Source organism: Nomascus leucogenys, chromosome 19, assembly GCF_006542625.1.
Source record: "Nomascus leucogenys isolate Asia chromosome 19, Asia_NLE_v1, whole genome shotgun sequence".
NCBI lineage: Eukaryota > Metazoa > Chordata > Mammalia > Primates > Hylobatidae > Nomascus > Nomascus leucogenys.
In genome coordinates, this window is record NC_044399.1 from 76,777,263 (window position 1) to 76,790,008 (window position 12,746).

The following is a 12,746-nucleotide window of genomic DNA, read 5'->3' on the forward strand; positions in this document are numbered from 1 at the left end:
CTTAGCAGCTGCTTACCTTTGGGGCAGAAGGAACAAAGTCCAGCAAGGGGGTTGCCCTGTCATTGCAGCTGGATTCTCGACACCAGATTTCCCCTTTTAGAGTGGATCTGTAGCTCCCTGAAGATCCACGGATCCGTAGCTCCCTGAAGATCGTGGATCCGTAGCTCCCTGAAGATCCGTGGATCCGTAGCTCCCTGAAGATCTGTAGGGAAGGTTTACTCCAAAGGTTCAGGTTTATACAGTGACTACTTTGTGGGAAACCGTTAGGGAAGAATCGCTTCTGAGTGTCAGGGATCGATCATGAGAGATGGTAAAGGTCACGGATTCAGGCGACGTGGGTGGCAGGATAATCCCCACCAAGCAGCTCCACCTTCAGATTCTTGTTGCTAATTGGAAGCAGGTTCAGCACCAGCTGTGGCATATTCAAGGGCTTCCTCCGGCAGCCAGGAAAACCAGGCCCTGCAGGTGGAGGCTGGGGGCGGCTGTGAAAATGCCACCCTGGGGTTCCCAGATTTGTGTTTACCACGGTGACTTCCAGATCCCGTCTACCCATCCTCACAACAGCGATGAGGGTTTTTTTTTTTTTTTTTGAGACGGAGTCTTGCTCTGTCGCCCCAGCTAGAGTGCAGTGGCACGATCCTAGCTCACAGGTTCAAGCGATTCTCCTGCCTCAGTCTCCCAAGTAGCTGAGATTACAGGCGACACCTCCACACCTGGCTAATTTTTCTATTTTAATAGAGACGGGGTTTCACCATGTTGGCCAGGCTGGTCTCGAACTCCTGACCTCAGGTGATCTGCCTGCCTTGGCCTCCCAAAGTGCTGGGATTACAGGTGTGAGCCACCGCACCCAGCCTTTTTTTTTTTTTTTTTAATCTGTCTCCCCAGCATTAAAAATCTGTTTAAGAAAAAGGGTATGTTTTCCACATTGAATTCCTAGTAGGGAAAAAAAAATTAAAAAAAGAGAAAAGGGCATGTTTGGGACCGGCATGTACAGCAGATGAAAACCAGCTGCTTTTCCAGAGCGAGGTAACTTCTTGCTCTTGCTTTTCGCCCCTTGGTACGTCCTTGAAATCAACGGCCATCACTTATCAGAACGCAGGCAACGAGTACTGTGTTGGCATCAGCCAAGCTTCAAATAGGAATTTTCAGCCAGACTTTGTTTTTTCCTGTTGCCTAATTAAAGATACTGAAAAGCTGTTCTCCCCTCCTGCTGCCTTGTTCTAGGAGGACTGAATTCAGCAACAATACAGACGGAGCCGGATGTGGCCCAGGAGCAGATCCGGGGGACCTAACACGGTGTTGCACCGTGCAGCTTAGGGAGGAAACGCAGGGTCTGAGAGGACACGTGTAGGAACCCTGCACACTGGGAAGCGTGGTAGTGGGAGGGCCCTGAGCGAGGGCACACGCTGTTGACGGTGCCATTGCCCCGGGCAGGCCCATGCGTTGTGCATGCTGTGGGTGGCTGTGCACACAGGCCTGGAGGTTCAGGAGTAGCACTGAGCAGGGGGCCGTGAGCTCAAAGGATCTTTCCAGTTTGCCCCGAAGCACCTGAATGAGTGGGCACTTGGCTACACCCCTCACTGCTGCTGCCAACAGACGAGAGCACACGCCCTGCTTCCGCCAGGCTGCGGCTGCTCAAGGGAAAATGCTTTGGGAACAAATCGCCGTTGACCATTAGCTTCATTAGTCCTGGGAAGACAACACGAGGGCGTTCTAGGTACACCTTGAATGTGAGCGCGTGAACACAGGTAAGTATGCTTACTGCCATCTTTCAAGGCGTGTGTCTCACCCCCTTGGTGCTTTGGGACACTTCCCAAGCCCGAGAATGTGTTAGGAGGTTTGGGTGGGACTGTTGGGTTTCTGTTAGTTAAATAATACACAACTCGTGACAGCCTCTGTCCCGAGGTCTGTAGGCCAGTGTGCAGTCCAGAGGCAGAGACGGCCCCCAGTCTGGATTCCGGGTGCTTATTCCTCACACACCTGAGGAAGTCACCCACACAGGCTTGAACGAAGATACAGTAGGAGACGTGATCTCAGGGCCAAAAAATCCATCTCTCTTGAATGTCAGAGGACATGGAAGTCCTACTCGGCAGGCAGGCAGTCAGTACACCCCGCCCTCGGCATCTCAGAGGAGCAGGGAAGGGAGGCTGAGGCCAGAGCTTGCTGCAGCCATCGGCTCCTCCCTCCCCAACCTTGTTTCCTGTTCCCTTCCTGCATTTTTTTTTTTTTTTTTTTTGAGACAAGGGTTTCACTTTTGTCACCCAGGCTGGAGTGTAGTGGCACGATTTGGCTCACTGCAACCTCCGCCTCCCATGTTCAAGTGAGTCTCCTGTCTCAGCCTCCCTAGTAGCTGGGACTACAGGTGCCCGCCACCACGCCAGGCTAATTTTTGTATTTTTAGTAGAGACGGGGTTTCACCATGTTAGCCAGGCTGATCTCGAACTCCTGACCTCGTGATTCGCCCGCCTTGGCCTCCCAAGGTACTGGGATTACAGGCGTGAGCCACCACACGCACCCTCCTTCCTGCATTTTGAGGAAGCAGCAGCCTTGGTCATGGCCTGTAACAACTCAAGACTTCAACTGAAAAAAGTGGCTCTTCCCTACACAACAGTCCAGGAAGCCGGATATTGGGTGTGTGGTGAGAAGAGAACTGATCCATCCATAAGCTATTCTGGATTCTCCGTCACTCAGCCGCGGAGCATCAGCCAGGCTTCCTGAAGCTTCGGGAGGACCTGGCTTCAGCTGCTGTCTCAGCTGCTCAAATGTAACACGGTTCCGTAGTTCAGAGACTTCAGTCATCCTGAGCTCACCCACTAACTTGGCTCCTAGCTTATTACATGTGTGCACTCACTGCACTGATGAAAACAGGAAACATGGCGGGTGCAGTGGCTCATGCCTGTCATCCCAGCACTTTCGAGGCTGAAGCAGGAGGATAGCTTGAGGCCGGGAGTTCAAGACTAGCCTAGGCAACATGGCAAAACCCCATCTAAAAAAAAAAAAAGAAAAAGAAAACAGGAAACACAATCGTAGAATTTTTAAGATGGCAGCGTGTTTTCTTAAAAACAGGTGAGCCTGTCAGGTCTGCTCCTGAGGGAGAGGTGGCCTGGTCAAGAGGGTGGCCCCAGGCCCTGCAGTGCAGCTGGTGATTTTCAGCGCAAAGCCCTGGAACCTTGGATGGGGTGTGTGTCTGAGGGCTGTGCGTGGTAGAATGGCAAAAGTGGGGCTAAGTGTGGCCCGGTGTGGCTGGTGCGGACATCTGGGGTTGCTGTCAACCCTGGGGCAAGCGGCAGAAAGTCCCAGGTGAACGGCGGGTCCCCAGAGGTCTGTTTCTCCTCTGGACCTTAATGACCAGGTTCCCAGCCAGGAGGCAGCGGCTGGGGCAAGGGGAGAGTGATTTCAGCGCTCTCTGCCCTGAAGCAGGAACTGAAGGGCCAGCCGGTGGGCACCCAGCGTGAGCTCCAGGCACATCTGGACACCTGTGCTTCACCCAGAGTTGCTTTTCTCAGAGGCTGCAGTCACAGGGGAAAGTTGTGCCGGTTTTTCCTGCTATTTCCCGTTTGTCCTCTTTTGCCTCCGTTTTTGTTCCCATGTCTTCTGTACTCCGGGTTCGTTCTTCTGAGGTGGTCTGGGACAATCTGGATGGGTCTCCGACTTTAACACCCTGGAGCACAGACAGCTTGCAAAATGCTCTCTCCTGGAGGCAGACTTCACTCCATCCTCTTTTCCTCCCTTTTCAACGATTTAAATCCAGGAAAAAATCGCAGCCCCGCCCTTCAGCACTGGGGTGGTTTTGGAGGCGTCGCCTGCCACCTCCTGGCAGACGCCACTGTGACAGCTACGCCACCACACAAAGGCCCGGGAGCGTGGCCGACATCCTGACAATGTTTGTCTCTCGGCCAGTGTTTTTCTTGTCAAATATTGCTCGTTTTTTATTCCTGTTTACTGGGGAAATGGTGACAGAACAAATGTCGGCCTCAAAACTGAGAATTCGAGGTAGTGATTTTCCAAAATCACTCAGCAAATAACAACCATCTGCTCCCCTGTATTCACTGAAGAAAGGACAATTTGCCTCCCTCCTCACCCTCCCTCGTCCCTACTAAATTATACCCATGAATATATAAAGTGAACTTAAGGCACCGCATATAAGCCACAGACTCTAAAGCAACGGGATGTAAATTTCTTTTCCCTCGTACACCCAGGATAAAATGGGCTTAGAATTACTTGTCAGTGTTGGCCGGGCGCGGTGGCTCATGCCTGTAATCCCAGCACTTTGGGAGGCCGAGGTGGGCGGATCATGAGGTCAGGAGATCGAGACCATCCTGGCTAACATGATGAAACCCCGTCTCTACTAAAAATACAAAAAATTAGCTGGGTGTGGTGGCGGGCACCTGTAGTCCCAGCTATTCGGGAGACTGAGGCAGGAGAATGGCGTGAACCCGGGAGGTAGAGCTTGCAGTGAGCCGAGATCGCGCCACTGCACTCCAGCCTGGGCAACAGAGCGAGACTCTACCTCAAAAAAAAAAAAAAATTACTTTCCAGTGTTTACATTGCTTTTTCTAAACAAGGACAAGGTAATACATGGTTTATTCTTTCACTGTTATTTTGTAACAAGAGTCAGTGGGAGTATAACCCGGGGAGGAAATCCCAGGAGATTGATTTTAGGCTGGAAAGATATGAGCTTCCTTTTCATGACTCCTGCTTCTTGAGCACTGTCCTGAGATGTCTGGGGAGACTGGAGTGGATGAATTTGCACTCTCCAGGCCGCCTTTCCGCCTGTCCTCTCTGCACCAGCCTTTGGGAGCAGGGTTGTGGGGGCCGCTTGCATCGCCCGTTCATGGAGCTCTGGGCCGGTCCAGACCACAGTGGGGCTCCAGAGCAGATGTTCAAATATTCAAATGTCCCTGCAAACACCCCTCCCCTGGAACATGCCAGAGCGATCCCAGCCTGCCCCTTGGCACGTGAATCGTGCTTGGTCATTTGGTTTTACTAGGAAGAGGAAGTTTGACTAGGAAGTTGGGGAAGTAGAAGAGAAAGAAGGGGTGGGGGCATGGTTTCTCCTGGGCACACCAGCAACACATTTGACCTCCCTGGAGTGAGCAGCTGAGGGGCTCCTAAAGAATCCAAACCATTACGGGAGCTGCTGGGCAGAAGGGTGTGGGGAAACACTTCTGGTGTTGTCTTCAACTCCAACTCTGTGTGGTCGCAAAAGCAGTGGTTTTTGTTTTTGTTTTTTTTTTGAGACAGAGTCTCACTCTGTCGCCCAGGCTGGAGTGCAGTGGTGCGATCTCAGCTCACTGCAAGCTCCACCTCCCGGGTTCACACCATCCTCCTGCCTCAGCCTCCTGAGTAGCTGGGACTACAGGCACCTGCCACCACGCCTGGCTAATTTTTTTGTATTTTTAGTAGCGATGGGGTTTCACCATGTTAGCCAGGATGGTCTCAATCTTCTGACCTCGTGATCCGCCCGCCTCGGCCTCCCAAAGCGCTGGGATTACAGGCTTGAGCCACTGCGCCTGGCCCGGCCAGCAGTGCTTAAGAGTCCCATACTCCACCCACCCACCCCATCCTCACTGTTCCTTATAGATACAGTGATGACCATCAGCACTTGCCCTGACACCCCTGGCTACATCCTGGTTTGGCCGCTAGTAGGTAAAGATCCAGCTTGCCCTGGGCCCTGGAGGGGCTGAGAACAGAAGGGTCCTGCCGCTGTATTGTGGGCGTTTATCCTCAGAACCTTGGCCTCTAAACATCAGGGGATGAGATGTAAGTAGGACTAACACAGGGAACCAGGAAACAGTGACACTTTCCTGACAAATGCAGGGTAAGGCTGCAGATTTTGAAATTCAGTTTTCTGCACAGACTTCCGTCTCTGCAAAGTCCTCAAAAAGGTATCTGCAGCGGTGCCAAGAAGGTCTGACACGGCCTGTTGAATTAAGCCGTTTCTATGGATACATAGACAGTGGCTCAGTGAAGGCCTGAACAATCTCAGAGACAGACCATCTCAGCCCAGAGCAGAGCTGCTGGATGCCATGAGCTTAGCCTTCAGCTTCCTGGTATTCCCTTAGCCATATCCTTGTTACCAGGCCAAACGTGACAGGTACTGTGACACACCAACCACACAAAACAACTTTTTAACGTAATCTGCTGCTCATAGTTTATTTTCCACCAACCAATGATCAGCTGTGAGTGACTTGGCTGTGACCCATAACTGGTGCTTGGCGATTACAAACACCCACCAGCTGGTGGAGCGGACGCCTCCCTGCCCAGGATGATGCTTCAGGAACTTTCCGGGCACAAAGTGCTTCTTGGTGGACAATTTTTAAAAACACACAGAGCCACGTGGGTCACCTATTTGTGTTGTCACCAAGGAAAAAAAGAACCTCGAAATCAGTGACGCGACGGGAAGAATTCAGACCTGTTCTTTCTGAGGAAGTTCTTATTTTTCCGGTAACCCTATGGCGGCATCACACCTTCCTCCTGAACATGGAGGCCACAGTCACTGACTCCACCAGCCTCCTACGAGTGTGCTGGTGTAGGAGGGGCTGGAGACGTCCTCAAGCAGAAGTCAATTCTGCGTCCTCCTCAGTGGTAACTCCTGTCCCTGCTCAACTGCTCCGCCCTCCCTCGCAGCTGTCTTTTCCCTTCGAAAAGCAGGATGCTTGCCGCCATGGCCGAGTTGAGGCTGTCCACACCAGGCACAACGGGGATCAGCAGCCTCTTGCCACCAGTGCTCTCGGCCAGCTGCAGGGACTCCAGGCTCACCCCGTAGGTCTCCCCGCCAATCACCACAGCTGCCGGCGCCGCTGTCCAGTCCGAGCAGTAACTCTGAACCTCAACATCAGGTAGCCAGTCTTGACTGGCTCCAGTTTCTACATCTTCCTCTTCTTCATACTTGTGAAACTTGAGCACTTGTTGATCACACACCCAGCCATGGTCACTAGCTTTATTAGACATCTGAGCCTGGGCATAAAAGCCACAGTTGTCAGCCACATAGACCCGGGTGTCAGGGGGCAGGTAACTGGGCACGGTTTCCCATTCCAGATTATTGATAATGGGCACCCGGAAATGTGCGCCCATACCTGCCCGGAGCACTTTGGGCTCCCAAGCATCCACACAGCCTAGAAAATAAAAAGACAGGATGCGATCAAGATGTTACAAATTTTCCCAGACCAGGGGGCTGTGGAGTAGGTCTGATTAATTTTGGATCAAGAGATAAAGCAGAAGTTCTTCTATGATAGCTTTCTTGAGAACTGGGACCTTCTGCCTCTCTGTGACAGCATCCAGCAAAGCGGCTATTAGAGGAGTCATTCCTGCTAGTGCTGAAAATATTTTATTCATCCCTTCAACATCTCCCATTCACATGTGCCAGACACTGCACAGAAGATGCAAAGAGAATTAAAGTCCCCAACCCCAAGGAACGCACAGTGTAGTGGGTGGTGGCACTGGGGTGGTATTTAAACAAATGACTACAGTATCAGTAACTGATGTAAAAGAAGCACCAACACAGTCACAGAAAACCCACAGACAAAGCAGGGCAATGAGGAAAACCATCTAAAAGACCACGACACTGAGAGAAAGGCCCAGGCAGAGGACAGAGCTAGCAGAGGAAGTGGGAGAGTGGCGCAGCCTAAGGACTGCAAGCAAGGTGAGCTGGCCAATCAGTGGTGGCGCTGTGGCGGCCCAGGAGGTGAGCGGGCCAATCAGCGGGTGGCGGTGTGGTGCCACAGGTGAGCCAGCCAATCAGTGGGTGGGGGTGTGGTGCCACAGGTGAGCCGGCCAATCAGTGGTGGCGCTGTGGCGGCCCAGGAGGTGAGCGGGCCAATCAGCGGATGGCAGTGTGGTGCCACAGGTGAGCCAGCCAATCAGCGGGTGGGCGTGTGGTGGCACAGGAGGTGAGCCGGCCAATCAGCGCTGGGGCTGTAGTGGCACAGGAGGTGGGAGGTGGGCAGGCCAACACTGAGGAGGCCGCCTATGCGAAGATGAGGAGTTTGGTATTTTATCAGAAGACAGTATCATGCCATTGAAGGATCTTACGCAAAGCAGTGACAGAATCAGATCTATAGTTTCATCAAGACCCATTGGGCTTCAACTTTCAGTCTGCACTGGAGCAGGGAAGGTCCTAGAGATGAGGAAATGAGGCAAGAGGCAACCTGGGCAGCAGGCTGTGATGCCTGGCCTTTCCCAGGGGCTGCTCCTCACCATGGGCAGGCTGGGAGAATGGCCGAGCGTGGGGCCTCAGTGACTGCATCGCCTCCCACCCTCCCCGCACAACTTGTTAGCGCAAGTCTTCTCCTGACGAGTTATTTTAAAAGTTCATGTGTCAAACCTCAGGATAGACGAACCAGGCAAACCAGATTTTAAATGGAGAATAAGACACAGAGGATGTAACAGCACCTGCACCCCCAACCACGGGCTTTCCCTCGCCCTGCGGGAAACCAGAGATAGGCCCAGATGTGTGGGAGGAGCGGCCGAGGCTGATCCCTCTGCCTGGAGGGGAGAAGGGAAAGGCAAGACTCCTCCCATCATCCTCATGTCTTGGATACTGGGCACCACACCAAGTATTTCCTACCTTCTTTCCCTATTTCTTACACCACAGCCATCAGTATCAATGTGAAAACCACACTGCTTGGATTATTTAGATTTATTTCCAAATCCCACAACAGCTATCAGAGCACTAAATAATGGGGCGAGTAAGCGGGTACTGATCACGGAACCCCAGCACGTAGCTCTCACACTGGCAAAGAAACGTATTCTAGCAAGGCGTGACTGAGAAAGAGGTGTGAGCAGCAATTTAGGCAAGTCTCAACAACGGGTGCCACTATTAGTTACTTTTAATGGTGGCTGGGGTGTTTCTGGTGAATGGTACTCTCTGTCCCCTCCACCCCCCAAGGTGTAATAGACATTTCAGGCCAACTGTGAGGCAAGTCTGTTTAGAGCCAAGCCTATTAATCCCTATTTCTGATGACAATGGACAGAAATGTAATGAAGCCAATTTGTGTGCGAGGCATGTGACGCACGCTGAGGATAAGGGAATCTAAGGGAAACGGACCACAATGACATTAGGATTCAGAGCTGCTGACGTCATTCCTTTTATAGGATTCAGAACTGCTGATGTCATTCCTTTCATAGGATTCAGAAGTCAAGACTTAGGAATGGCTCATATACTCAGCAATTTGGGAACTCAAGATCATTACATAAAGAACCAGAAACCAGGTGTTAAAATTGGCATCTATTTCTTTTCCATAATCGATGTGAAGTTCTCCAACAGCCTAGCAGGTTTCATGATAATTTTAAAAGATAACAAACATGGCTGGCTATGGCGGCTAATGCCTATAATCTCAGCATTTTGCGAGGCCAAGGCAAGAGGATCCCTTGAGCTTAGGAGTTCGAGAACAGCCTGGGCAACACAGCAAGACCCTGTCTCTACAAAAAACGTAATTTTTAAAAAAGAGAATCAACATTTACTGAATTACTCGTGTGCCAGGTAAGGTGTGAAGTAACTTATGTGCATCGTCTCACTTAATCCTCACAATGACCAGGGAGATTCTGTTATTCCTCCCAGTTCACCAACGAGGAAGCTGACACTTCAGGGACTACTGCTCAGGGACCACAGCTAGTAAAGGCAGACCAAGATCCAAAGCCGTGTCTGCCTGCCCAGAGCCCTAGCTCACCTAATAATGGTGGACTTGGCTGGGCATGGTTATTCATGCCTGTAATTCCAGCTACTGCTCAGGGACCACAGCTAGTGAAGGCAGACCCAAGACCCAACCCATGTCTGCCTGCCCAGAGCCCTAGCTCACCTAACAGTGGTTGACGGCCGGGCGCGGTGGCTCACGCTTCTAATCCCAGCACTTTGGGGGGCCAAGGCGGGTGGATCACGAGGTCAGGAGATCGAGACCACAGTGAAACCCCGTCTCTACTAAAAAATACAAAAAATTAGCAGGGCGTGGTGGCGGGCGCCTGTAGTCCCAGCTATTCGAGAGGCTGAGGCAGGAGAATGGCGTGAACCCGGGAGGCGGAGCTTGCAGTGAGCTGAGATTGCGCCACTGCACTCCAGCCTGGGCGACAGAGTGAGACTCCGTCTCAAAACAAACAAACAAACAAACAAAAACAGTGGTTGACTTGGCTGGGCGTAGTTGTTCATGCCTATAATTCCAGCACTTTGGGAGACTGAGGCAGGAGGACTGCTTGAGTCACAGCCAGTTCAACACCAGCCTGGGCAACATCATGAGACCCCATCTCTTTAAAAAAAAAAAAAAAAAAAGACCAGACCAACTAATCCACCTGGTTTTATTATTATTTTTTTTTTGAGAGGGAGTCTCACTGTCGCCCAGGCTGGAGTGTGCAGTGATGAGCTTTGACATCCCAGGCTCCAGCAATGCTCCCACCTCAGCCTCCCAAGTTGCTGGGACTGAGTACAGGCACACCCCACCACACCCAGCTAATTGTAATTTTTTTTGTAGAGATGAGGTCTCACTATGTTGCCCAGGATGGTCCTGAACTCCTGGGCTCAAGTGACCCTCCTGCCTTGGCCTCCCAAAGGGCTGGATTACGAGTGTGAGCCACCATGCCTGGCCTTCGATGCTCTTACCTTTGGTGAGTAACACTTTGCTGCAGCCTGCCCCAGCTGCAGATCTCAGAATTGTCCCCAGGTTCCCAGGGTCACGGAGATTGTCACAAATCAGTAATAAAGGTAGTGAATGCTGAAGCTGAGTCTTTGGATATGTCATCTTAACATGGTCAGGTTTGGCAAAAATCCCTGAGGAAACAAAACAGATGGTTTACTTGCCTGGTGTGGGCATGGGGAATAGTCTGACTTTTCATTCACTTATCAATCTTGATATGGTCTTAGTTACATAAAAATACACAAATATGGGCCAGGTGTAGTGGCTCATGCCTGTAATCCCAGCACTTCGGGAGGCCAAGGCGGGTGGATCACCTGAGGTCAGGAGTTCAAGACCAGCCTGGCCAACATGGCAAAACCTCGTCTCTACTAAAAATACAAAGATTGGCCAGCCGTGGTGGCGCATGCCTGTAGTCCCAGCTACTTGGGAGGCTGAGGCAGGAGAATTGCTTGAATCTGGGAGGTGGAGGTTGTGGTGAGCCAAGATCACGCCACTGCACTCCAGCCTGGGCGACACAGTGAGACTCCCTCTCAAAAAAAAAAAAAAAAAAAAAAAAAAGATAAATAAAAAAAAAACACAAATACATTTTGATTGGCAAAATTCAAACAACATAAAATTCTACCAGTACCACTCTCCTCCCCCTCAACTGTTCTGCTTTGGAGTGTATCCTTTTAGAACTTGTTCTATGCATCTACCTATATATACGCACACCTGTCCATATATAAATGTGTTTCTTTTACATTCCGTGTCATACTCTGTATTATTCTGTAATCTACTTATTTTACGTAACAACATATCTTTTTTTTTTAAAATTTTTTAAAATTATTTTATTTTTTTTGAGACGGAGTCTTGCTCTGTCACCCAGGCTGGAGTGTAGTGGCGCAATCTCAGCTCACTGCAAGCTCTGCCTCCCGGGTTCACGCCATTCTCCTGCCTCAGCCTCTCCGAGTAGCTGGGACTACAGGCGCCCACCACCACGCCCGGCTAGTTTTTTTGTATTTTTAGTAGAGACGGGGTTTCACCATGGTCTCGATCTCCTGACCTCGTGATCCGCCCACCTCAGCCTCCCAAAGTGCTGGGATTACAAGCGTGAGCCACCGCGCCCGGCGTAACAACATACCTTGAACTTACCATGTCAACATGTTTGAAGCTACTTTTTTCCTTTAACTGCTGTAGGCTATTTTTTTTTTGAGACAAGAGTCTCACTCTCTTACTGTGTCACCCAGGCTGGAGTACAATGGTGTAATGCTGGCTCACTGCAACCTCTGCCTCCCGGGTTTAAGCAATTCTCCTGCCTCTCAGCCTCCCAAGTGGCTGGGATTACAGGCACCCGCAACCACAGCCGGCTAATTTTTTGTATTTTTAACAGACAGGGTTTTGCCATGGTGGCCAGGCTGGTCTCGAACTCCTGACCTCAGGTGATCCACCCTCCTTGGCCTCCCAAAGTGCTGGGATTACAGTTGTGAGCCACCATGCCCAGCCTCTATTTTGTAGTATGAATGTACCGCAGTTCATTTAGCTCTTCCCCTATGGACTGTTATTTGAATTTTTCCCTGTTACAAATGCTGCTGCAATGGGTATCCCTGTAGGACTGTCTGTCCATGTGTCTAAAAATTTCTCTAGCATAAATACCTGTGAGTGAAATGGACAAATGATGTGTGTGCACTCTTAACGTTCACACAGGCTCTTTCAGTTTATTCACATCAGGAACTCATAAATACCTGTTTTTGGCTGGGTGCAGTGGCTCATGCCTATAATCCCACCACTTTGGGAGGCTGAGGTGGGCGGATCACAAGGTCAGGAGTTCGAGACCAGCCTGAACAACATGGTGAAACCCCATCTCTAATAAAAATACAAAAATTAGGCTGGGCACAGTAGCTCACGCCTGTAATCCCAGCACTTTGGGAGGCTGAGGTGGGTGGATCATGAGGTCAGGAGATCAAGACCATCCTGGCTAACACGGTGAAACCCCGTCTCTAGTAAAAATAACAAAAAAATTAGCCGGGCATGGTGGCAGGCGCCTGTAGTCCCAGCTACTTGGGAGGCTGAGGCAGGAGAATGGTATGAACCCGCGAGGCGGAGCTTACAGTGAGCCGAGACCACGTCACTACACTCTGGCCT

At 51.0% G+C, this 12,746-nt stretch overlaps 1 protein-coding gene across 1 annotated transcript; it reads right to left on the minus strand.

Moving 5' to 3' along the window:
- Positions 1-6,128: 6,128 nt before the first annotated feature.
- On the minus strand, positions 6,129-7,686 carry MRM3 (mitochondrial rRNA methyltransferase 3). The gene has a single exon (XM_030800059.1). It carries the CDS (start codon positions 7,075-7,077, stop codon positions 6,583-6,585), a length of 495 nt encoding a protein of 164 aa, XP_030655919.1. The 5' UTR covers positions 7,078-7,686; the 3' UTR covers positions 6,129-6,582.
- Between the last annotated feature and the right edge of the window lie 5,060 nt (positions 7,687-12,746).